At 46.0% G+C, this 26,578-nt stretch overlaps 2 protein-coding genes across 5 annotated transcripts in view; one reads left to right on the top strand and one right to left on the bottom strand.

Moving 5' to 3' along the window:
- The window catches only part of FAM219A (family with sequence similarity 219 member A), a 55,284-nt gene extending 30,580 nt beyond the window's left edge, over positions 1–24,704 (bottom strand). The window contains exon 1 of one of the 4 annotated variants that reach the window (XM_032635867.1): positions 24,353–24,704. In XM_032635867.1, coding sequence (XP_032491758.1) covers positions 24,353–24,412 — 60 coding nt within the window. In that variant the 5' untranslated portion in view covers positions 24,413–24,704. The remainder of the gene's footprint in view (positions 1–24,352) is intronic. The other 3 variants (XM_032635864.1, XM_032635866.1, XM_032635865.1) reach the window with 3 other exon arrangements.
- Positions 24,705–24,934: 230 nt separating this feature from the next.
- DNAI1 (dynein axonemal intermediate chain 1) overlaps positions 24,935–26,578 on the top strand; it is a 60,841-nt gene continuing 59,197 nt past the window's right edge. Inside the window, exon 1 of the mRNA XM_032635024.1 lies at positions 24,935–25,192. Coding sequence (XP_032490915.1) covers positions 25,163–25,192 — 30 coding nt within the window. The 5' untranslated portion in view covers positions 24,935–25,162. The remainder of the gene's footprint in view (positions 25,193–26,578) is intronic.

Consider the following 26,578-nt stretch of genomic DNA (forward strand, 5'->3'; position numbering starts at 1 on the left):
CTAGCTCAAAAAGGTAAAAAGCAGTCCTTGGTCCAGGGCTTCTAGCTTTTAGCCTGAGTTCTGCAGCCAGGAGATGGCAGGGGCTTCCTTCTGGTCAAGGTCCTCTCCTCTCCTTGAGCTTTGGGCCCCAGCCCTCTGGCCCACTTGCTCTGGCCAGCACTTTCTGCCTCTCTGCCCTGGAGTATCCCACTCTCCTCCAGGGGCTTCTTCCTCTTGTCACCCACACAAGTCCATCTGCCTGGCTGAGCCTGCTCTCTCACTGTCGGGGTCGCAGCCATTTGATTCCTATCTATCCCACCCCACCACCTCACCTCTCCATGCCTGCTCTTCTGACACTGACTTCCTAGTTAAAACCCAATGGTCTTTTCTCAGGTGATCTTCCACCACCTTTCAGTATCATTGGGCAGTGCTGACCAGGTCTTTCTAGAAATTCTGTTTTCTCTTGGCTTTTATGAAAACATTCTATCCCTGTTTTGACAACCCTTCCAATGGTTCCTCCTCTCATGCTCCGGACATAGATGTTCTTCTCAGTAAGGCCACTGGCTCTCTTTCTACATGGTCTCTCCTGAAATGTGGAAATATAATAGTAACATAAACTTATTATTTCAAGTAATATCTCTCTGGGTTCTACTCTCAAATCTATATCTCTATCTCTGACTGCTCTCCTAAGCTCCAGGCCCACACTTCCAACTGCCTACTACTTCTGATGTCATACTCCTCCCCCAAGCCTAGTTCTTCCTTTTTTAATTATCTTTATTTTGTTAATGACACAACCACTTTCCCAGTAAACTAAACTCAAAAAATAAGCGGTCATTTCAAAATTTTTTTATTTTGAAATAATTTTATATTTATAGAAGAGTTATGAAGACAGTGCAGAGAGTCCTTGTATGCCCTTGACCCAGCTTCTCCTAATGTTAGCATCTTACAGAACCATGGTACATTGATCAAATCAATACTATTCACTAAACTACAGACTCTATGCAATTTCTCCAGTTTTTCCATTGATATCCCTTTTTCTGTACCAGGATCCATATTGCATTTCATCGACATGTCTCCATGGTCACCTGAGTTTCTCAGTCATTTCTTGACTTTCAGGACCTTGACTTTTGAGGCATACTGGTCAGGTATTTTCTAGAATGTTCCCTCAATTAAGATTTGTCTGCTGTTTTCTCATGATTAGACTGAGGTTATGGGTTTCTGGGAAGAATACCACATAAGTGATGTGTCCTCATCACAACATATCAGAGGGAACATGACTTATTGCTAGTGATGTTAACTAATCACTTAGGGTGGTGTTTGCCAGATTTCTCCACTATAAAGTTACAATTTTTCTTTTATTCTGACTGTATTCTATTAGTTGTAAGCTAGTCATTAATCCAGGCCACACTCAAGGAAAGGGGAATTAAGTTCCAGTTCCTAGAGGGGGGAGGATCAAAGAATATGTGGACATATGTTAAAACTACCACAGTAAGTAATACATATTTTGGGAGAGATTCTTATAGGCTATGCAAATATCTTGTTTTTCCTTAAAGTTTCATCCCCTAGTTTTTAGCAATCAGTGGATCCTGCTAGCAACAATTATTACTATGATGTTCTAATGGTAATTTAAAAATTTCCCTCATTCTTTCTATAAATAAATGTAAACTTTAAATTTTTATAAGCTTTTCTATACATAAAAATTGGAATTCTTCTGCAAGGAAGATTTGTCCCTTCTCCCCAGTTTATTTATTTATTCAATCATTTATTTTTATCAGTATGGATTAATATACATTTATGTCCCTGTGGGTGGTTATAATCCAATGTAATTGTTATTTATTTTGTTACTCAAATTGTTCCAGCTTTGACCACTGGGAGCTCTTTCAAGTTGGCTCCTGTCTCTTTTTGACCAGCCTACGGGGTCATTTTGACCCACTTCTTTTCCCTTTATCTTTCTGGCAAGCTAATCATGAACCTATGGTAGCACTTTCTTCAAAATATCTAACATTTATCTTTTTTTTTTTTTTTAAGCCTTCTCTCAGCCAACATCCTGCTTCAGGTCCTTATCATCTTATTCCAGGCCCACTGCAGTGGTGGCCCTGACTCACTCATTACCCCAACGTGTCTCTCCTTCCTCCAACTTACCCTGTGCAGTGCTCTTAAATTACTCTTCTGGGAATTAAACACTGCTCTGATTACAGTATTCCCTGGTTCAAGAGTCTTCAATGGCTCCCATCACTTAAAAACTCCTTGACCTGACATTCAATAGTTGTAACAACGTTTTGCCAATCTGGCTGCTTCTCCAACTGCTCATCCAATTGCTTCTCCAATTGCTCTTCTTTCTAAATCCTTTGCTCCAGCTGTCAGCCCTATATGCAGATGCCTTCCAATTTCTGTCTCTAGTCCTAACTAGTGTATCATTTTAAGCCATTAACAAAACTATATTGGTTTCTATAACTTACAAAAGTAATACATGTTCAATGGGGAAAATTAATACAAAAGCAGTTAAGACAGAAAATGAGCCTCTACTCTCCTCTGCCCTCCCCCTTCCTCAGGTTGTTTAAGAATGAAGTGACCTTTCCAGATTGTTCAGTATCTCTCCTATCTCCCTATTAAGTTGCTATATCATAGCAAACAGATTTAGAGACATGTTTCTTGCCTTAAGGGTTTATAATGCAAATCAGAAAAGGTTAAATTCAGAAAAATACAGATCTTTATGTTTGTATTGCACTTATGCTTTCAAAGCTTTTCCCTAAATATTATCTCATTTAGTCTCTGACAATCCTAAGAGATAGAAAACAGCATCTTTATATTGTTATTATTATTAATATTTTTTAAGAGCAGTTTCAGGTTCACAGCAAAATTGAGGGGAAGGTACAGAGATTTCCCATACACCCCCTGCTCCCACATATGCAGTCTCCCCCTTTATCAACATCCCCACTAGCATGATACAGGCTTACCACTTTTATTGTGCTTCGCAGATATTGCATTTTTTACAAATTGAAGGTTTGTGGTAACCTTGCATCAGGCCAGTCTATTGGCACCATTTTTCCAACAGCATTCGTTCACTTCATGTCTCTGTATCACATTTTGGTAATTCTCACAGTACTTCAAACACTTCCATTATTATTATATTTATTATGGTGATCTGTGATTAGTGATCTTTAATGTTATTAATGTAATTGTTTTGGGGCACCACAAACTATACCCATATAAGATCATGAACTTAATAAATGTAGTATGCTGACTGCTCCACCAACTGGCCATTCCCATCTCTTTCCCTTTCCTCAGGCCTCCCTATTCCCTGAGTTACAATAATATTGAAATTAGGCCAATTAATAACCCTACAATGACCTCTAAGTGTTTAAGTGGAAGGAAAAGTCGGATGTCTCTCACTTTAACTGAAAAACTGGAAAAGATTAAGCTTAGTGAGGAAGGTTGTCAAAAGCCAAGATAGGCTGAAAACTAGGCCTCTTGCCCCAAACAGGCAAGTTGTGAATGCAAAGAAAAAGTTCTTGAAGGAAATTAAAAGTGCTACTCCAGTGAACACAAAAATGATAGGAAAGTGAAATAGCCTTTTTGATGATATGAAGAAAGCTTTAGTGGTGTGGACAGAAGATTAAACCAACCACAACATTCCCTTAAGCCAAAGCCTAGTCCAGAGCAAGGCCCTAACTCTTTTCAATTCCGTGAAGGCTGAGAGAGGTGAAGAAGCTGCAGAAGAAATGTTTGAAGATAGCAGAGGCTGGTTCATGAGGTTTAAGGGAAGAAGCCATCTCTAGAACATAAAAGTACAAGGTGAAGCAGCAAGTGCTGATGTAGAAGCTGCAGTAAAGCATCCAGAAGATCTAGCTAAGATAATTAATGAAGGTGGCTACACTAAACAACAGATTTTCAATGTAAATGTAACAGTCATATTGGAAGAAGATGCCATCTAGGACTTTCATAGCTAAAGAGGAGAAGTCAATGCTTGGCTTTAAAACTTCATAGGACAGGCTGACTCTCCTGTTAGGGGCTAACGCAGCTGGTGACTTTAAGTTGAAGCCAGTGCTCATTTACCATTCTGAAAATCCAAGGGCCCTTAAGAATTATGCTAAATTGGGCTTCCCTGGTGGCACAGTGGTTGGGAGTCCGCCTGCCAATGCGGGGGACATGGGATCGTGCCCCGGTCCGGGAGGATCCTGCGTGCCGCGGAGCGGCTGGGCCCGTGAGCCATGGCCGCTGAGCCTGCGCATCCAGAGCCTGTGCTCCGCAGCAGGAGAGGCCACAGCAGTGAGAGGCACGCGTACTGCGAAAAAAAAAAAAAGAATTATGCTAAATCTACTCTGCCTGTGCTCTATAAATGGAACAACAAAACCTGGATGCCAGCACATCTGTTTACAACATGGTTTACTGAATATTTTCAGCCCACTGTTGAGACCTACTACTTAGGAAAAAAGGTTCCTTTCAGAATATTACTGCTCAGGAATTTCCTGGTGGTCGAGTGGTTAGGGATCTGTGCTCTCACTGCCAACAGCCCAGGGTTCAATCCTTGGTCAGGGAACTAAAATCCCACAAGCTGCACTGTATGGCAAAAAAAAAAAAAAAGAAGAAAAATACTGCTCATTGACATTGTACCTGGTCACCCAAGAGCTCTCTGATGGAGATGTATTACAATGAAATTAACGTTGTTTTCATGCCTGCTAACACAACATCCATTCTGCAGTCCATGGATCAAGGAGTAATTTTTTTTTTTTTTTCGGTACACGGGCCTCTCACTGTTGTGGCCTCTCCCGTTGTGGACCACAGGCTCCAGACGTGCAGGCTCAGCGGCCATGGCTCACGGGCCCAGCTGCTCCGCGGCATGTGGGATCTTCCCGGACTGGGGCACGAACCTGCGTCTCCTGCATTGGCCGGCGGGCTCTCAACCACTGCACCACCAGGGAAGCCCTCAAGGAGTAATTTTGACTTTCAAGTCTTATTATTTAAGAAATACATTTTGTAAGGCTATAGTTGCCATAGAGAGTGATTCCTCTGATGAATCTGGACAAAGTCAGTTGAAATCTTCTAGAAAGGATTAACCATTCTAGATGCCATTAAGAACATTTGATTCATGGGAAGAGGTAAAAATATTAATATTAACAGGAGTTTGGAAGAAGCTGATTCCAACCCTCATGGATGACTTTGAGGGGTTCAAGATTTCAGTGGACAAAGTAACTGCAGATGTGGAGGAAATAACAAGAGAACTAGAATTAGAAGTGGGACTTGAAGATATGACGGAATTGCTGCAATCTCATGGTAAAGCTTTAATGGATGAGGAGGTGCTTCTTATGGATGAGCAAAGAAAGTGGTTTCTTGAGATGAAATCTACTCCGGGTGAAGATGCTGTGAAGATTGTTGACATAATAAAGAACTTAGAATGTTACATAAACTTAGTTGATAAAGCAGTGGCAGGACTTGAGAAGTTAACTCCAATCTTGAAAGAAGTTCTACTGTGGGTAAAATATTATCAAACAGCATTGCATGCTTTGGAGAAATTTTTCATGAAAGGAAGAGTCCATCAATGCAGCAAATTCTTTGTTGTCTTATTTTAAGAAACTTCCACAGTCACCCCAACCTTCAGTAGCCACCACACGGATCAGTCAGTAGCCACCAACATCAAAGCAAATCCTCCACCAGCAAAAATCTTACGACTTGCTGAAGGCTCAGATGGTGGTTAGCATTTTTTAGCAATAAAGTATTCTTAACTAAAGTATGCACATTGTTTTTTTTTAAGACATAATGGTATTGCACACTTAACAGACTACAGTGTAGTGTAAACATAACTTTTATATGCACTGGAAATCAAAAAAAACCTGTGTAACTCACTTTATTGCAACCTTCGCTTTATTGCAGTGGTCTGGAACCAAACCCACAATATCTCTGAGGTATGTCTGTACATTTGTTACAATTGATGAACCTCTATTGATATATCATAATCACCCAAAATCCATAGTTTACATTATGTTTCACTCTTGGTGTTGTACATTCTATGGGTTTGAACAAATGTAAAATGACATGTACCCATCACTATGGTATCACACATAATATTTTCACTGCCCTAAAAATCCAGTGTCTATTATTTATCCCAATTTGATAGAAAAAAAAGCTGATACCATGTAACGCTGAGCAGCTTCCCTTAAGTCCCCTAGCAAGGGCTTCATCCCAAGTTTCCTGACCCCTTTCCTACTTTACCACATAAAAAGGCCATACTGAAAACCACATCACAATGAGCGGCAACACTAATGGGAGGAAGGCCAGAAGCCAAAGAGAACCACTCAGAAGGTTGACACATCAGTGATCATGTCTTTATCTTGGGGGATGTGAGAGTGATTTTGTCCCCATGCTTCTCTTTTATGGTGAAGGTGAGACTGCACATGTCTAAACAGGAGATAAGAGACAGGAATGTATCTGATCAATGTGGATGTCTTTCTCTTCCCAAAGAAATGCCCAGCCTCCCAAATCCTGAGGGTTCTGCAGAACTTGAGAAGGAAGTGAAAAGAAATGAGTCAAGTATGGCCAGTGAAAGATGGAGGTGCCCAGCAGGGACAAGATTGGCCAGACAAGTGGCATATAGGTATCTGGCAGCATTTCCATAGCCAATTTTTCTCACCAATTTGTTGGTATGCATACCTGATTGGAGAATGTGGGAATGAGGCAAGAGCTAATCTCCTGGGTAGGCATGATACAGTAGAAAGAAAATCATTTTTCACCATTTGTTTCCTAAGATGGGGAAAAAATGATTAGAGAAAAAATAATGTTGGTTTGTTATAACAAATTCAAATACATAGAAGAATGTGAAAGTTCTCCTGTTAAGTCAGAACTGTTACCAGTTTATTGCATATTTTTAGACTTTTAAAATGTATAATTGTATTTATAAATTTAAACATAGATGAATCAGATCATCCATATTCCAAATGTATGTGAAAATGTTAACTTTTATGTTATATGCATTTTACCAAAATAAAAATATATATCTTGAACATCTTTTCATGCCAATCCATGTTAGATCTTACCTCCTCTTTCACAAGGCTGGCCTGCATGTATGCTGTGGGGTAGATGTACCATGATTTATTTAATCAGTCCCCACTGATGGAGATTTATGTTGTTTGCTTTCTTTTCTTTTTCCCCTTTGCTATTATAATGTTGCAGCTATTATAACTACTATAATGTTATAATATTATATATATTTATTTGTAACTATTATAGTAACTTGGAGGGGGGGAGTCTTTATACACTTGTCTATTTCTTCAGTTTAATACATTCCTAGAAGTAGAACTGCTGAGGGGGTCAGTGGGCATGCACACATTATGTTGCCAGTTTTCTTTCCAGAGAGGCTGTGATAATGTACATTCTCACCAAAGGGGTATAGGGGATACTCAGGTTTTGAAGTCAGAAGACCTGGATTATATGGTTGTAAGGCCAGCTGGCTGTATGAGCTTTGGCAAGTTACCTTTCTTAATATCCCTTTACTTTCCAGGCCAGTGTTAGAATTAAATGAAATAATGTATGTATTGGGTTGGTTCATTTGGGTTTTTCGTAAGTAAGATGTCATGGAAAAACCCAAACGAACTTTTTGGCCAGCCCTATATAAAACACTTTGCAGAATGCCTGACACCTATAGCAAATGGTAGCTCTTTTTTGTTTTATGTTGTTCTCTCCTCATTTACTTGGTTTCCATCTAGTCTAAAGTATTCATCAGTCCCAATTTCCTTTGCCACCAAAGGGAGCTTGGGATACTAACTAACTTGAGATTTTCTAATCAGCAGCAAGAGGTATTGCCCCCTTACTGAGTCTGAATTTCCCAGGAAAGCTTTGAAGCCAATTTCCAGAGCTCTATCTTTAGTGACTAAATCACAAAGAGACAAGCTCTCCGCCTCTCAATGACCTTTCCTAGGATCTTAATCAGGCCATGCTTTACTTCCCAGGACATGGCCAATCAGGCCATTTCAACAGCTGCCCTTCAGCTCTCCAAAACAGGACACTGCATTAAGCCCTGGAGGCTACAAAGAGCACATGGAAAACAGATAGGAGACAGACCTTAAGACACCTGTACCCCGGGACACTGGGAAGACCAGCTTAAATTCCCATCCCTATGTCTTTCCACAGTCTGGCCCAAAAGCAGGAGGGTTGGAACTGGATTATGGCTTCTTGGGGCTTTAAGTTCCAAAGTATGGGTTTAGGGTTGAAATTAACCAGGTCCCAGTGACAGAAGGTGCTCAGTGACAACTCTCCAAACTGCCAAAAGGGGGCAGTGTAGTGTTATGGTTAAGAGCATGGGCTTTGACTCCACACACCTGGGCTTGAAACAGGGCTTTGGCACGAATTAACTGTGTGACTTTGGGTCTCACTTGCCTTCTCTGAAGATTAAGGGTATACCTTCTTCATACTGTTGAAAGGATGAAATTAAATGTCTGTCTGGCAGCAGACACACAGTACTCATAAAAAGCAGGACACCAGTCTGTAGGGTGTATATGATTGAATATGATAGTCAGATATGACATGGCGTTACCAAATAAAAGAGAGGAGATTGACTCCATTTATTTATTCATTCATTTGTTCATTCAGCCTTTCATTCAACAGATATCTAGTGAATGTTTACTATATGTTAAGGAAAACTGTGAGGCACAGGAGACATAAAGGGAAATAAAAATAGATATGATCTCTGCCTTCATGAAACTTGGTCTTCATAAGGACCCATGTGAACAGAATAATCATACAAACATATGTAAAGTTATAAGTGTAAAAAGCGAAATAAGGAGAAGGCCATTGACCAAGTCTAGAGGTCAAGAGAAGCCCTCTGTGATGAAATTATAGCTGAGCTAAGATCTGAAGGGTGCGTAAGAGTAACCAAAAAAAAAGGCAGAAGGTGCAGGAAAGGCATTTCAGGCAGAAGGAACAACATGAGCAAAGGTTCTAAATCAGAAGGGAGTCTAGGACATCAGAGAAATGGAGGAAAAGCCAGTGAGGTTGGGTGCGGTCATGGGGTATGAGATCAGCTGGAGAGGAAGGCAGGAGCCAGACCACACAAGGCCTTGTAGGCCATGTTAAAGATTTGAGTCTTCATAGTAAGAACAAGGGGGAAGGTGTTAAGATGTAACATGCTGTATTGGACATCCTTGCTACCTGGCAATGCTTTCCTCTGATATTTCCTTTCATGGGGATGAAAAGGATAGGGCTTTACACAATTCCTGCTGCAGCCATCCGGGAGAAAGGAGCAAAGAAGTACTCTGCAGCAGGTCTCTTCCCAAGACAGAATGAGTCCCTCTAGATCCTCACTGCCCAAGGAAGAACTAGACAGGAAGAATGTGAATGGGGCAACCAGGGCTGTGAGACTCATCAGAAATTCTATACTGGGTAAATGGGCTGTCACTACAAAGCTAATGTTTTCTGGCTGCTGCGTAGCCAGCCTCCAATTCTCAGCTTCCCTGCACTATCAGATGCTCCTTTGCATTGGACATAATGACTGAGGGACTAATAGCTATTAGGCTGGGTGGTGGCGGTGCAGCACTCCTGGGGGCAGGGGCAGGGCCCAGGGGTGGGTTCAGGTTGGCAGGAAGCAGCTCTCAAGTTCTGTGTGCCTTTCTGGTTAGCTGGCTCACAGTACCCGTGGGGCTTGCAGTGTTTGCTTGGGGCATATACACACTTAGAAGTGCAAAGTCTTTCCAGTCTCTCCTGTGTGAGGAGAGACACTGGGAGTGAAGACACTGGGCAGAACAGGAATGCTAGAAGTCCCAGAAGGTGGTGGTCGTGTTCTAGCCCTCAGAAGTTTTTGAACTTGGTTGGAAAGAGAAAGGGCCTAAGAGTGCTGGAGCTGCCCATCCAACCCCTCCTCCTGCCTCTCCCGGCCCACAGTCGGGCTAAACAGGAAACCAGGCTTGGGTGCCTGCCAGAGCCCAGGCTGGGGCAGGAAGTTCAGGAAACAAGTGAGAAAGACCCTCCTCAGCATAGAAGAAGGCTGCTCAGAAATCCCTGGGAAGGTAAAATCAACCCAGCTCCTGCTGAACAATCTCCCAGGGGAGGAAGAGACTGGAACTGCCTCTACTCTCCAGCATGGCCAAGTGTGGCCCTCACAGGATTCACAGAGCTCAGACCTAGGAGCTTCATAAGGAAAAACAGTGCTGCCTCAGTGAGAACACACTCCAAGTAAGGACCCTCCCCTCAGAACCCAGGTCCACTCTGAAGCGGGTTGGGTACATGTGGTCTAAAGACATCCTAGGGCCATCTTGGGTTGATAAGGAAGGAAATGATGGAATAGGGTAAGGGCAGTGGTACAAAAAGTGTACCTAAAAAAGAAAGGGCTGGGCTTCCCTGGTGGCACAGTGGTTGAGAGTCCGCCTGCCGATGCAGGGGACACGGGTTCGTCCCACATGCCACGGAGCGGCTGGGCCCGTGAGCCATGGCCGCTGAGCCTGTGTGTCCAGAGCCTGTGCTCCGCAACGAGAGAGGCCACAGCAGTGAGAGGCCCGTGTACCGCAAAAAAAAAAAAAGAAAGAAAGAAAGGGCTAGTGATATCTGTAATATCTCTGGGGACAAAGGCAGAGAATCGACAGGGGTTCTCTCTTGTCCAAATGTGAAGGAAATTCCTGATGAAATAATGGACTGAGTCACAGACAGAACAGACTTGTGGTTGCCAAAGGGGAGGAGAGGTGGGGGAGGGATGGATTAGGAGTTTGGGATTAGCAGATGCAAACTATTTTATATAGAATGGATAAACAACAAGGTCCTACTGCATAGCACAGGGAACTATATTCAATATCATGCAGTAAACCATAATGGAAAAGAATTTGAAAAAGTATATATATATATAGATAGATAGATAGATAGATAGATATCTGAATCACTTTGCTGTACAGCAGAAATTAAAACATTATAAATTAACTATACTTGAATAAAAATAAATTTAGAAAAAAAGAAAGAATGGACTGAGGCGATAGCCATCAATGGCTGCTAAAAGCATTATGTGAAAGGCTGATGGAGGGATCAGGCGAACTACACAACTAATCAATCTGAACAACACAAAAAGTAGGACAACCATGTGTCCTGTGCCTCCTGACATGATGCAATAGGAAATACAAAGCACCACCTTGGAAGGATCCTTCACAAAAATGTTGAATCAAAATCTGATCAGGGGCTTCACTGGTGGCACAGTGGTTGAGAGTCCGCCTGCCGATGCAGGGGACAAAGGTTCGTGCCCCGGTCCGGCAAGATCCCACATGCTGCGGAGCTGCTGGGCCTGTGAGCCATGGCCGCTGGGCCTGCACGTCCGGAGCCTGTGCTCTGCAACGGGAGAGGCCACAACAGTGAGAGGCCCGTGTACCGCAAAAAAAAAAAAAAAAATCTGATCAGACCTTGAACTTTAATTACCACTTTGCAGAAATACAGGAGATAGAGGACTATAGATGAAATAATTATTCAGAGTAATCCAGTGGGTGGGTACAGGTGAAATAAGATTAGCCCTAGGTTGATAGTTATTTAAGTTGAGTGGTTCATTTTACTTTTTTCTCTACTTTATATGTGTTTGAAATTTTCCATGACAAAATGTTTTAAAATTTTGAAGAAGGTCTGCAGACAGGAAACTGCCTCCTTCTCTAGCCCACAGACCTGTGGGAAGAGTAGTTGCAACGTGGACTTGTTCAAATGTTTCTTGAGCCCTGAGAGTTGGTCTTTGAGAGCGGAAACAGCAGCAGGACATCCTCCACTAGCCTCAGTAGTGGGGTTCTCCAGGAAGGTCTACTCTACCAACAGGACTCTGCAATAGCCGTGGCTGGGATGTGCAGGGCCTCCTCCAGCCCAGGCCCACTCAATGGAACCCCCTCTGGGAATCAATGGGAACACAGAGCACTTCCATCTCTAGCCCGGCCTGATCAGGGCCCTGTCAAGGAGGCCAAGGACTCTTCTCATTTGGTGATAAGTAGAATAAACCACTTTCTCACCCTCTCCTGTAAGAGCTCCTTGGGAATCACATGCAAAAAACGGAAATCACCAACCCCTTAATCACCATCAACTTTTAGATCAGAAATGATACAGTAATTTGCAGTTCATTTTCATGTACATGATCTTCTTTATTTATAAAATAAATAAATAAAATAAACAGTCTGAAAGATTAGGAGCCTGGCCAAAGGTCATAACAAAAGGGCTAGAGCTAGAATGTACCCAGCTGACTTCCTACCAAGGCTGTGCATAGCTCCTGCCCTGGGGCCCATGTCCTTCACTAGCTCTCCCTGATCTCTGCACCCCCCTCAAGGGTACTCAGACCAATTCCCCTCATGAGAGTTCCCTAAGACTACCTGGCTGCTGTAGCTCAGCCCCTGGCGAATGAAGGATCTGAAACATGAAGTTCCATCAGGAAGTTGATAAGGAGGCTGATAGATGAGCAAACCCTGAGGGCTGACTGGTTCCATTTGGTGCCAATGTTTTCTACCATCCCCCAATTTGGTCTCCCTCCTTGACTCCATGTAATTTTCCCTCTTTTTCCTCAAACTACTTATTAGCCACCACCGCCTCCCTACATCATTATCCCCACTTGGCCTTTCTCTAAGCTTATGATCTCCTCTGAGCCAGGGCTGGAAGCAGCAGGCCCGCTGAGAGCAAAGAGGACTTTCTGGAAGCTGAAACCCTCAGGGAACCCCTCTGGGATTTGCAGGAGGCCCAGTGGAGGCCCCTCTCACCAGCTGCTGCAATTTACATGCCAATGTGACTGCTGGCTTTCCCACCAGAAGTAGGCCTGCTCCTGGACAGAACAGCTTGTAGCATTTGGTTTTTGTGATAAGGAGAACGTGAACCCCATGCCGGCCACACAAAGAACAGGACATCCAGGGTGGCACTCTTGCCTCCCTCTAAGCTCCAGATATATATATTTTTTCATCTCCAGGAGGATGTGTGCAAGTCATCCAGTGGTGGAAGATCCAGGTAGGAGTTCTTCATCAGCAGAGCTAAGTGTTTTGCTCACTAAATATTACACATCACAACTCTATTAACAGCTTTTCCAGCCTCACAGCAAAGTGGGCAGCACAATCACCGGCTGTGCTACCAACAGGAGAGCGGCTGGATTGGCTCTCCCATGTTCTCCTGCGTCTTTCTCTCCTCAAAGCTGACCTCATGGTGCAAAGGGAGACGACGGAGAAAGGCCAGTTTATAAGGGACTCAGACTGCAAACTCAGCTGGGAGCCCCCACCCCACTTCTGGGAGCAAGGAGCAAGTCCCTCCTTGTCAGAGCACTCAAGCTCTTTCTCACCCTGTGGTCTGAGCTCAAATATCACTTTCTCATAGGAGCCTTGCCTGACATCCCCAATCTAAGATGGGAGGCTTTATTATTCTCTCTCATGTCTTTTCTATCACTTGTCATAGTTTGTCATTGTAATTTTGTTTGTGCGCTTTATTTGTTTAGTATCTTTCTTTCCCACTGGATTGCCAGTTCATAAAGGCAGGGACCATGTTTGCTTTATTTATCATATTATTCCTTGTGTCTGGTATAATGTCTTGCATATATCAGATGCTCAAAAGATATTTTCTGAGTAATAAATGAGTGCCTCAATCCATGTATCCCCCTGACTCTCCCACAATTCCCCACATGTACCTTCTGCTCTGCTAACGAACTCCCGCCTAGTCATCCCCCTCTGGGTCTCTTCTGCTCCCCTCTTTTGAATCACCTCCTCCCCTCTCTTTTTCTCATTTTTAAAGGATGCAGCTGTAGTCTTCTGTAGTTCTGTTTCATGAGAGCAAGTTTCTTCTTTGTCAGACTGTGAGCTTTGGGAGCAGAAGCTATCTGCCAAGGAGTTAAAAGAGGAGTTGGGGTGATGAGACTTACAACACAACACATCAAAGTGGACACTCCAAATCAGGATATCATATGTATCAAGTTATATGCCACAGGTTATAGAGGCTTTTGGGCTTGGTTGAGAACTCACTAGGATAGTCAGAGAAGGCTTCCTGGAGAAGGGGAGTTTATATGGACCTTTGAAGAATGGGTAGGAGTGGAATAGGCAGAGTAGAAGAGGGGAGAGAATAGTTAAGAGGAGGCCTCAAGATGCCAATAGGTGAGAAGAGGTGAAGGGCCTGGCTGGACCTACCAGGAAGAAAGTTGGCATGAATGGTAGAACGTATGGCCACCTGGAAGGGCAAACACCTAGTGTAGATGCCTCAAAAGCCAGTGGAGAAATTTAAGTTGATGCAGAAGAACTGAAATTAAGTCCCAGATTGTGAGGGAAATATCATGGGCTTGGGAATCAGGATACCTGGGTTTTAGTCTAGGCCATGCCAACCTCCAGCTGGACAATGGCCAAGCCTATTTATCTTTGTGGAATTCTGCTTGCATATCTGTAAAATAGGCAAAAATTATTTTCCCAATCTATTGCACAAGGTGGAGTTCAGGTGCTTTGGAAACATCTTTGCATCTACCTTAGAAAGAAATTTAAGATAAGGATAAGACAACTGCATCCATTAACTTCACACAGAGACAATGTATTAAGGTCACAAGACAGGTAGAATGGAGAGTTCACACCTTAGTGAAGGAAAAGGAAGGATGCATGAAGAATGGGGCATTTTTGTGATTGGCCTTGAAAAATAGGAAAGATTAGCAAACACATACTAACAGAAAACTAGCAAAGTGTTGCTCATACTAAGTTCCACAACGAATTTTTTTTTTTTTTTCGGTACACAGGCCTCTCACTGTTGTGGCCTCTCCTGCTGCGGAGCACAGGCTCCGGATGTACAGGCTCAGCGGCCATGGCTCACGGGCCCAGCCGCTCCGCAGCATGTGGGATCTTCCCGGACCGGGGCACGAACCCATGTCCCCTGCATCGGCAGGCGGACTCTCAACCACTGCGCCACCAGGGAAGCCCCCACAATGAATTTTTTGGGGCATGTATATATTGCACATACTTAACAGAGCCATGTTTATTGCTAGAATGTTGTTCCTAGCTCCTGCTTTACAAAGACTGTGGCATTTTGCAAAGAGCAATGGGTCTTCTAGGTGCCTGGCCTTTGGCCCAGTTTAGGAACTGCTACCACAGGAAACGAGAGGCAATGGAGTCCAAAGATAGAAGCATGTCCACACTCCCACCTAACTGCCCTGGTTCCTCCCTGTGAAGCCACAGATAATGTGAAGTCTAACCATCTTTCCTTTCTTAGCTCCAGTCCTTTAGGCATTTGAAAACGTTAAAATGTTTTTTCTAAGACTGTTGTTGTTTTTATTTTGTTTTGTTTTGTTTTTGCAGGCTGAACAGCCTCAGTTCTTCCAACTATTCTCACAGGACATGGTTTTGACTCTTTCATCATTCTAGTCCTTCCATCTTTTGAATAATGACATCAGCACAAAATGCAGGACTTTAGATGGCACTGACCAGTGCAGAGTAGGACTATCACCTCCTAGGACCTGAATTCCAAATTTCTATTAATGTAGCCTAATAGCACATTAGCTTGTCTGGTGTCTGTGTCACATAGTAGACTTCCATTAAGCATCTGTCCACATAAGCACTAGCTCTCTTTGAAGGTCTGCCGTAGTCTACCCACTCACACAGCCTTAGCCTGATTCCTATTTAAATTCCACATTGCTGAATTCAGCCAGCTACATCTCTGAAAATAAGAGTCACATTACACACATGTGGTAGAGTTTCCACTAAATATGAAACCATCACCTCACTAGCCCCAGTGGACTCTTAACTGTATTAGCAGCCAGCCTAGACCAAGATGTCACTCCAGGTTCTTGCTTTGATTCTACATTGCTAAGGCAAAGGGCTATCCTATTTCATATGTGTCCTGAGTTCAATATAACAATATGTACAGCTACTAAATATGATCATGAAACCTCGACTGACGATAATGGATGTACAATATCAATATTTTGGATAGTGGCAGCCCCACCGTAATCTGTACTGGTCAGATCACATGGAGAGGGCTGTGTTTACTTCCAGGGGTGAGAAACTCAAAAGTACCCACTAGAGAAGCCAGGATGACTAGGGATTTGGAAACCAGACTCCAGGAAAATGGTGGAAGGAAAAAGCAAAGCGTTTAGCCTGGGAAAAAGAGTGCTAAGGCTGTATAGCCCACAGTAGGGCCTTTTCCTCGCCAGGAACTGCTGGCTTAAGGATCTCCTCTTGTAGCCTACTCCTTCTTCTTGCTCCTTTAGCCAAGGGCTTATAGTTTCATCTTAAGCATGGCCAACACCTTATGAGATATTTATGAGATCTCTTTATGAATCTGCCTCTTTTCCCCTCTTATCTGCTCAGCAGAGTCAAGGTTCTTCCCTCTTACATGGCCTGTTTCCAAAGGATTATTTACTTTATATCAAGTCAATATTTCAAAAACCCACGCTGAAAATCAGGGGAGGAAAGTTCAGTTTTCTCCATTCATTTCTTAAAGAACCATATCCTAAGACTTCAAACCTCAGTGAAACAGATTGCTAAGCTGGCTAACATCTCCAAGAGACTTCTTTTCCTGTGTTCTTTGCCTAGGATAACTATGATGATTCAGGGCTGCAAGGATGGCAAGCAGAAGCCTAGAACTGATGTTTCCCCCACTGAAGACTATGGCAGACATGGAAACTCAACCATGTCATTGTTTCTCATTAAACCAGGACTCAGCCTCAGGATCTACCTTAACACGTGCTCCAGGCAGCCATTACTGATCAATGGGCATTGGCATAAGGGGTGAATAGAACTGAGGCATGAAGCAGCCGCACCAGGATTAAAAGTAAAATACGAAATGGGTAAAGTGTACAGTATATGAATTACATCTCAATGAAGCTGTCAAAAAAAAAAAAAAAAGAAAAGTTAATGGTGAAAATGCTGATTTCACCAAAGCAGTGTTTAGTAGAGGGACTTGGGAAGTAAACCCCCCTTAGCATTGTCTTGAGAAAAATGAAGCACCTGACCTCGTTTGGTCAGAAGCAAAAATCTTTGCTTCTGCACCTGCCAAAGTCCACTAAGAACTTCCTACTGATGGCAACAAGTTCAGACCCTGACACAAAGCAGCAACATCCCATTAGAAACTAGCATAGGGCAAAATGGCGTGGGTTATAAAATAGGCTCAAAAGAGCTGGGAAGAATAGAAATCTAGACCTGATCAGAAGAGAGACTAATTTCTAAGTCAGAGTTTCCCAAAGAGTATTGCATGAAACACAATGGTTCTGTAAGACGTTAATAGATGTAACATGAAAAAAGGTTCCATAGTTCTGTAAGTTTGAGAAACACTGGATTAAACAAAGCTGGAAAGATTTCTTTATTGCAGGGCTTCTCAGAGTCTTTAAAATGCTAGTAAACATTATGATAGGATGGAGTTATAGGGTTTCCCAAAGGAATTTGTCTATAGGTACTTTTTTCCCCCCATAAAGTATCTCAAAGGACCAATATTCCTAAGAATATACTATAGGAAATGCTGGTCTGAACCATGCTTGACTGAGAGCTTCGCTAATTCCTTTATAAGGATAAAATTGGGAATTAATATGGGAACTATAAATCATTTATAGCTTGTACATAATTATGTTTAAGTTAACTACATAGTAAAATATATATGGTTCTCACTCCATAGTTTGGGTGCAGTTAATTCACTAAAACTTAGTTAAAGTACCCCTTCAGGTATTGTTATAAATAGATAGATGGGGTGGACTTTGGTTATGACAGCCAAGAGTCTGGTGATGAAAACAGGCAAAACCAGGACAAGAACCACAGTAGCTGGGCTCATTTCTGCCTGGGTGTGGCTTCTTGTCATACTTAATACTTCCCAGGGCTAGAATGGTCATTCAGAGAACATTCTTTATGGCCATTAGTCCCCTCTTACTTGTGTACACAGTCACATACATCATCATCATCACAGAAACTTAAAATTCACCCTCAAGAAACACAGCCATCTGATCCTCAGTTTGACATCTCTGAATAACAACAACAAATTCAAGTACATATTTGCTTGAACTGGCTCCTAAGAATGTAAAATCCAGAGGGATCTCCTACTAGCCCCCATCTACCTGTTCCCCAGCCCAGACCCTCTGGGCCTTCTTCCTAGACAACCTTCTCACTCCCTAGAGCCCAGGAGTTCACTCGGCTGCCCCGCAGCGAGGCTGATGGGTCCTGTGCCAATTTCTGAACTCCAGAGCAGAGCCAGATCCACAGCTGGCTCCAGCTCTGCCTGCTTCCTGCCTTCCTTTCTCCGCCCAGACGGCCAGATTCCCACCAGAGTCTCCTAAGAAAACAATGACTTGCGAGCCTGCTGAGCCACGCCTCTTGTTTCCTTCAACCAGCACCTCTGGGTAGCTGCCCTGAGCCTGATTCTCCGCTTCCTGCCTCCTCTGGGGCTCCCTGCACCAGTTCTCCCAGGGTCTGCTGGAAAGCATGAAGCGGCTAAGCCAGGAAGCTGAGTCTCCCATGTCCCCTTTCCAGACACAAGGCTCCATCTGCCCTCACAAGGAGGGTGGAGGGTCCCTGAAGCTAATCAGGTTCAAGTGAGAAAGGCTCTGTTTTCCATCTCTGTTCACTCTGAGCTATAGTCAGTCAAGGGCAGCAGGCAGTTGGGGGTTGGAAATGACTCAGCTTGACTCTCAGCTGACATGGAGTCAGGTAGCCTCCTGGTACCATGTGCCTCCCTGCAGCGGCTACACTTGGGGCATCTGAGAAGCCAAGTCACCCCTGAGCGATCTCAACCCAGAAGCCTGCTCCCTTGGCACACCTTGCCTGGAAGATAGCACCCTGGGTGCTGTTTCTACACCAAGTGCAGCTTTCCAGGCTGGTCTCAGAGAAGGGAGGTACATGTCCTTTTCCATTCTGACTCTTGCAAGTAAAGCAGTAACTCATATATCCGTTCTAGAAGAAATCAGTGAAAGGGCCCAGCTCAACCAATCAGCCAGAAAACCATAGGTTTGACCAGAATGATGGTAAAAGCAAGGCCAGAAACTGCAACAGAAACACTCTCTCAGCCAACAAAGGATGTTATTTTTCCTTTATCAAAGTGCTGCGGGGCGGGGGGCGGGGTGTGGGGGGGACAACCTACCATGGCTCCTCACTGCCACCAATTCACTTGCATTCATCAAAGCTGGTTACAGAGGAAAAGTATTCACTGGCAGATGGGCACACTTAGCATCCTTTTGAGGCTGTGGGGCTAGTTTCACTCCGCTCTTCGGTTTTTCAATAACCCCAAGATTGCGGCTTTAGAAGCAGAGCAAAGGAAAACAGCAGCCTTCTCCCATATAAGCAGTCCCTGAAGCCAAGAGGTATACAGACCCCCTCAAATTTCCTGGGGTGGTGATGGTACCTCTTGCCATCCAGACATACATGCCAGAAACCTGGGAGTCATTCTGGACTCCCTACCTCTCCACCCCACCTCCAAACAGGTACCACATCCTGCCTATTCCACTTTATTAGTCTCTGTACATATGTCCCCTCTCCCTTTCTGCTTTAGTGTAGGCCTTTGTCATCTCTTGCCTAGATTATTATTATACCCACCTTCATATTAGTTTTCCAACCTCTCAACCACTCCTGGAATGATAGTCCTAAACTCAAATTTGATCATGTTATTTCCTTAACTATAACACTTTATTCACTCAAATGCACCCTTTCGGTTCTGCCTCTATGCCCTTTGCCTGGAACTCTTGTCCTCACCTCCTCTTATTGGTCTGCCAAGTTTCTAGTCCTCTTCTAAGAGCCAGTTCAGCAATGTCTCCTCTGTGAAGCCTTCCCTGACTACTTGATGAAAGGCCTTACTGTTTTTCTTCGGCACTGCTGGACCTGGTTCTTACTTCTTACAGTGCTCATCACCCTGTCTTGACTGTGTATATCCATCCCTGGAGCAAGAGGCTGTGGTATTGAGCTCAGCACAACAGTTAGCAGAAAGTAGGTTCTTAGTGTTTGTTGACTGAGGAGATGAGCAATAAGGGAGGAGCTGGAGGCCTGAGCAAACCTGATCCTCACTTTGCAATATAGGAAGAGAGAGAATGGTACGCCTCTTCCTAGAACCTGAGAAATGCTACTGGGTCATGAGTTACATGGACCATTAGGAGAATCCACTCTTAAAACTGAAGAGTCATTTTACTACAAGGAGATGACTTAAGGCTCCCAGACCACAGAATACATGTAGGTCAATTTTCCATAGTGGCTTCTTGCTAGCTTTACAATGTTCCCTCTGCCACTTTCAGGAGCTGCTATGACCCACTCACTAAATTAATGTCTTGACCATCTCCATCCCTGAGTGCAAGGAGTCAGGAGGAGTCTGAAATTCCTTTCCAAGCTTACGTGGTCAAAGAGTCAGAACCTCAGCTTTCCTTATCTTCTCCCAAGCAAGGTGACACTCTTTCCTAGGAATGCCCTACAGTGATCACCACTCTTTCCTAACATGTATCTAAAACCTTCCCGTAGCCATTTGAGCCCATCTTTCTCCTGGCCACCCCCTGGAGAGATCTCACATATCTTTATCTGTAAAGTACCTGGAACTGAGCATATGCTCGTGAACTATACAACTGATTTAACAGATAACCTGGGTTTCAGTGAGGCCAGACTAGTATTTCTCTCAAGAGCACAGAGACCCTGTCCGGTGCCATATGCTTTTTCCCCCCCACCACCAAATCTCTTCCTCTCCATTACAGCCAAAGAGAAGACATAGACTGTGAGGCTGTACCAACCAGCCCAGCAGACAGACAGTAGGGCCAGAGAGCCTATCCCTGCTGCTCATACAAACAATAGCCCAAATTCAACACAATTGCTCAACAGAGAGCCTTGGACAGCTGGGAGCTTCCCTAGATCAATAAGGTGTGTGGCTTGGCCATAGAACTGACATACAAGGTGCGCCTATCCCTGTCTTTGCAAAAATCTGTGCTCCGAAACACTCAGGATTGTAGGAGATAGACACAGGAGAAGTGGAACCCAGGGACTAGGTCTCCCAGAGGAGCTCTCATTCCTTTCATAAGGAGACAGAAAGAGACCTTGGGGAGCTCTCAGGGATAGGCCCAGGCCTGGTTCAGCTGCTGCGATGCAGCCAGGCCAATTAAATAATTGGTGTGATGAGGAAAGTAGGGAGGCAACTCCCTTCAGGCAAACTCCACCCCAGACAGGAGGCTCCGTGCAGCTGTGGCAACAGCAGCAGCAACAACAGAGCAGGGATCTCTTCCTCTTCCTCCCACTAGCTGAGAACTATGCTTAAATTAGCACCTTGGAAACACCCAGATCTGCTGGCTGTGCCTTCTCTCCTAGCTGCTGCCGCTCCCCTAGGCCTCCTTTTCAAGTGCAAGTTTCTCTTTCAAGTAAATTTAAAAAAAGATGTTTTCCACCTAGAGTTCATCTCTCCAAGTAAGGAATGGCCTCTGGATTCTTCCAACCACTATGGGTAGGAGAGTGTTATTTGATGATCAAGCCCATGTGACAGGCCACTATCGGTACAGCTTGGTCCAGAAAGGGGCAATGATACCAACACAAGCACTGCCTTGTTTCCCTTAGGGCTTAAGGAGACAGCCCCGCCTCTGCCCTCAGAGGGACTCACACTGAGAGGGTGAACAAGAACAATAACTTCTGCTAAACTGTGAGCTCCAGGAGGCAGGGCTATGTCTGTCCCTATGCTGCTAACCACTGTGTCCCCAATACCTAGTATAGTACCTGGAACAGAGCTGATGCTCAATAAATATTTGGTGAATGAATTTGCTGAATCAATGATATCAGGTCACTATGATATTCTTTGGAAGAGTGAGGAGCTATTGTTTAATCTTTAAAGAAATAGTTTGTCTTCATTTCATAACTGGGAAACTGAGTCCAGAGAAGAGAGATTTCCTAGAGGTCTTAATAAATAATGGCAAAAAACGAAATAGGTCACAGTCTGAGACCCTGGTTTTTCATTTTTTGTTTTTTGTTTTTACGGTACCCGGGCCTCTCACTGTTGTGGTCTCTCCTGTTGCAGAGCATAGGCTCCGGACGCGCAGGCTCAGCGGCCATGGCTCACGGGCCCAGCCGCTCTGCGCCATGTGGGATCTTCCCGGACCGGGTCACGAACCCGTGTCCTCTGCATTGGCAGGTGGACTCTCAACCACTGCGCCACCAGGGAATCCCCAAGACCCTGGTTTTTAAGGTCTACCCAAACACCCCTAAAGGGCCACTTTGCTCTTCTCTTCTGCAGTATGCCACCTTGATTCCTTATGCCCCGAAATGAAGACTCTTGGGGAAACTCCACACAAGATTCTGCTGGTCTCAATAATACAAAGAGCATTTAAGGAGCTCTGGGGATCCTCTAGACTTTGACCTGGGAACAGTGGTAGAGAGGCAGAGATCTGCAGGGCAATGGCTATGACCCCCAAATGGCAGATGACTGTATTGCTACTTCCATAAGGCTCTCATTCAACCTCAACAAAGTATCCTCTTGCAGAGAAGGGCTCCTTTAGCCTTCAAGAAAAGGGTCTGAAGGCGGTCACAGCTTTTCTGATAAGTGCCTCCTTGCCGTAAGCACTTCTACTTCAGAGCCACACAGATCAGAAGCAGCCCAGGAGTCTTCTGAGGACACTACTCACTCAAACCATCGTTGAAAACTTCAGGCAAAAACAGAGGCATCAGGGACAGCTGAGAGAACCTGGTGACCCCTTCCTTCTCCCCTCTCCATGGACAGTTATTGCCTCTCTCCTTAGGAACTCCAGATGGGAGGCAAGAACCAACTCATTGCTTTCTTCTCATTCACTTGGACCTTCTCCTTCATCTGCCCTCCCTTTTGATTCTTGATTAGATACATACAACTGGAAGGGCAATCTAGTTAGACAAGCCAGGTTGGCTGGAAAGATAATTCAGAAAGGAGTGTTCTCTTAGCCCAGCCCAAAGTTCTTCAAGTTCATGGGACAGACTTCTCAACCAGGATTTTCTGGCCCCCAAATAACCCAATGATGGCATCAGGCTAGGAAAAAAGTCCAGCAGCATCTCTCTCCCCAGTTTAATATTACACTTCTGTAAAGCTTCTCTGTTCGGGCTTCTAGAACTAAGTAGTCACAAAAGGGGAAAAAAGACACATCTCCGGCTAGGTGGCCTCTGATGATTCTCTCTACCATCCCCCAAAAGGTGTGGCTTAGAGTTGGTCATGGGTCCCTGCCAAGGTCTGTCTTGGCTGCTGTAATGGAGAGATTACTTGCTCAGAAAACCACAAAGCACATCTGTCAGCCAGGGGCGGGGGTCCCAAGGGTAGAACCTGTTCCTCACCTCCGCTTAACACAGAAGGAAGAGGGTTAGGGAACCCCAGAGCTTCAAGACCTGGAGAGCTCTGCTCAGCTCTAGCTGAGCTCATAGAATAGGGCATCCACACCTTCAGGTTCCTGGCCTGCCTTGCCTCCTTCCAGCTCCCACCTGGGCTCCAAGGGGGAAAGGAGAAGGAAAAGCAAAGCGAACAGAGCCGGGCACTCCCTCCCTTCTCCCTTTCCTTCTTTTAGTTGGAAAGACGCCGCCGCCAGGCCTCGGCGTTTCTCGCCCGGCGGATGTGCAAGCCAGTCAGGTAGACGCCCCGGGACGGTGGCCAATGGGTATGGTCTCCCCTAGGCCGGCCTCCGTGCATCGCCCTCCCCCTTCCATCCCCTCCGCGCCGGCAGCGATGACATCATTCTTCCCTGACTCCGGGACCGCGGACAGGAGGCAGGATCGGCGCCCAGCAAGGACTCCAAGCACGTAGGCCTAGGATGCTGGAGGCTCTTCCGAACCGGTGGGCACAGGCGGCTCCAGTGCGGCCCCGCCCCCTCTCCTGCCGGTTCCCCAGCTCTCATGTGCGCTCCGGATTCTCCATCTCGCCACCGAGCTCTTTCCTTCCCGGCTAGATTGACTGCACTCTCTTCCGGAGAAGAACGAGATTCCCGGGTCCTGCATGGACCCCCTGTCTCCACTCGTCCTCTGCCCAGGCCCTGCGTTCCCATCCATAGCCAGTGAACTGGAGGGGAGGCCCCTCCTCCTCTACAAACCTATTCCAGTCCCTCAGACAGCCTGCTCCTGGCCCCCTCCCCCGCTCTGAGCATCACAGGCCTCTAGGTCTAAATGCCTCCCTACCTCTCATCCCAGCCCCCTGGGCCTACCACCGACGGTGCCCCAAGACAGTTCCCTTCCTTTCCCCGCTATGGGCCTCCCTCCACTAATGGTGTGCACCATTGTGCCCCCGCTCGGTTCCATCCGACGGCGCTCCCCGTAACTCCCTTGGCCTGCCTCCGCTGGCAGTGCTCTCCGCCCTTACAGGCTCCTTTGCTGTCATCCCACGTATCCTCCCACGGTTTTCTAGTCCTGCAAGTCCCCCTCCCCCGGCGATGCGTTTTCACGGCTCTCTACTCCATCCGAGGCGCCCCCTCCGCACAGTCCCCAAGGCTTGACTCCCTCCCTCCCCCTCAGGTAGCGTCCCCTCCCGGCCCTGGCCTGCCCGCCGCCCGCCCCCTCACCAGCGGCTGCATCTCCGAGTGCGCGGTGGGCACCTGGAACCGGTCGATCTCCTCCATCATGGTGCCGGTGGGCTAGGGGGCCGGGGGTCGGGCGCGGCCAGGGACGCCGACGGGACCGCGCGGGGCGGCGGCCCCAGGAGCCGGGTCGGTGGTGCAGACTAGGCCGCCCCGGACCAGTCGGGCAGATGGAGGGTGGGCACGAGGCGGGAGGTTTGCAGGTGGGCTGAGGCCGGCGTGGCTCCGTCAGCTTGCCTAGCGCTACAGCGACCGTGGCCCTGCAGAGCCGCAGGTCTTGCCTCGCCTCCACCTCCGCCGCCGCCTCCTGTCAGCAGCTCAGCCACTGCCGTGACTCTGCAACTCCACTTCCGGGTCCGGGACACCGCCTGATCCTGCATTATTCATGAGGAGGCGGCGTCTGGGCTCACTAGCCCCTCCCACATGCGGGAGTTCCGAAAGGCGCGGCAGCCGGTAGTCTGGCCTTAGGGGGCGGGGCTTAGTGGAGCGGGTGGTTCCCCGCGCGCCCAGCCCCGCCTTCCCCTCGAGCAGGGAGGAGGCATCAGAGGCGCCTGCGCCTTGGCTGCAGGTTAGTTGCTGGGTAACCGCGTCAGGGAGGAGCCGATTCCATTCTGCGAGGGCGCGGGGACCCACAACGTCGGGTGTCCCCAAAGAGCCCCTGAGACTGGGAATTGAAGTGAAAGAGAATCCGGATTTCCTGTGCATGATTGAGGGGACGGACAAACCTCTTGTCCTCAGGCGGGGGAGCGTTTTGTAGGCGCTCCAAGTGTTGAGGTGCTTCCTGCTTCTTCGAAGATGCCCCACAAACCACCGCCTCGTAGGCAGGTAACACACACCTCGACCTGCTCTATTCCGACGACCTCTGACCTTCGCTGCCAGTGACCACTGATCATACTTCTGCTACTGACCCTTCATCTTCCTTTCCCTGTTGACTTCTGTCCCCCTGTGATTCCTGGCCTGTGTTCCCAGTGACCTCTGACCCTGTCCTGCTCTCTCCCACTAATCCTAGCCTCCTCTCCCACACTGCCCCCGACCCACTGTTTCCTACCACTCTTTCACCTGTCCTCCTCTCACCATTCCATTCCCTCACTCCACAGACCCAGCCTGACAGGCCCATCCTCCTTAAACCCCCATCCCCACTCCTACCAATATGTTCCTCATCGTCCTCACAGTCTTGTCGCAAATGAGTAATTTCTCCTGCCCTTTGCTGAGTGCCCAGTGCTGGGCTAGGTGGAGACACTGGCCTTTGGGAACTCACAGGAGAGTACAGGAGAACTGTAACGGAGACACAGAACAGATTGTGTGTGGGAGTATGGTTCAGATCTTCTGTGTTGGGAGACTTGTGAGGAGTGAGAGTTCAGGCAAAGAAGAAGAGGGCAGAGACCCCTTTCCCATCCCCTTTCACACACTCCTCACTCCAAACTGGCCCCTCCAAACTGTCCTCGTTGCCACCTGGACAGATGTCATCCCTTCTCACAGGAAACCCAAGAGTCGCCCCTCTTAACCCGCCCAGCTTCACCCTGGAAGGAGAGGTAAGGCTCAGCTTCTCGAGGAGCTCTCTGTGGTGAAGCCACTCAGTCCTTCAAGAATCACTTTTTCCAAACCGTATATGAATTATCATCTTGGGACTAATATGCAGTTTCTTGCTTTGTGAGGCAGGGCTTCTACTTACTTATTCTTAAATAAGCACTATCTCAGGCCTAGGTATTTTGAGGTTTGGAGACCAAATCTGTGTGCATGCTGTTTGTGACTTTACATATTTGGGTCTGGCCTCCTCCGTATTATTAGCCTTTGCTCCATTGCTTCTTTCACCTGGACTTCCATAGCAGGTGCACCCGTCGTTCTTAGATCTCTGCAACCATGGGGAAGCTGCTATTCCCGTATGGCCTTGCCCTAGTTTTATGTCGGGGTTGAACTATGTTTTGAAGCTCATGTACTGGGCTTGGGGCTACCGACTTTTAATTTACATGCAGTTTGTTTTAAATTCAGCGTTACTGAGGTCTGGTTTACATACAATGAAATGGACCATTTTAGTTGTACATGTTGACAGGTTTTGACAGATTTATATACCACCACAATCAAGATATAGGATGCTTCCTCTACCCCCAAAAGTTTCCTTGCACCTTGTTCTAGTCCATTCTCCCCAGGTAACCACTGATCTTCTTTCTGTCACTCCAGATTAGATTTTTCTAGCAGTTTGAACAAACTTGG

The sequence above is a fragment of the Phocoena sinus genome, chromosome 6, assembly GCF_008692025.1.
Source record: "Phocoena sinus isolate mPhoSin1 chromosome 6, mPhoSin1.pri, whole genome shotgun sequence".
NCBI lineage: Eukaryota > Metazoa > Chordata > Mammalia > Artiodactyla > Phocoenidae > Phocoena > Phocoena sinus.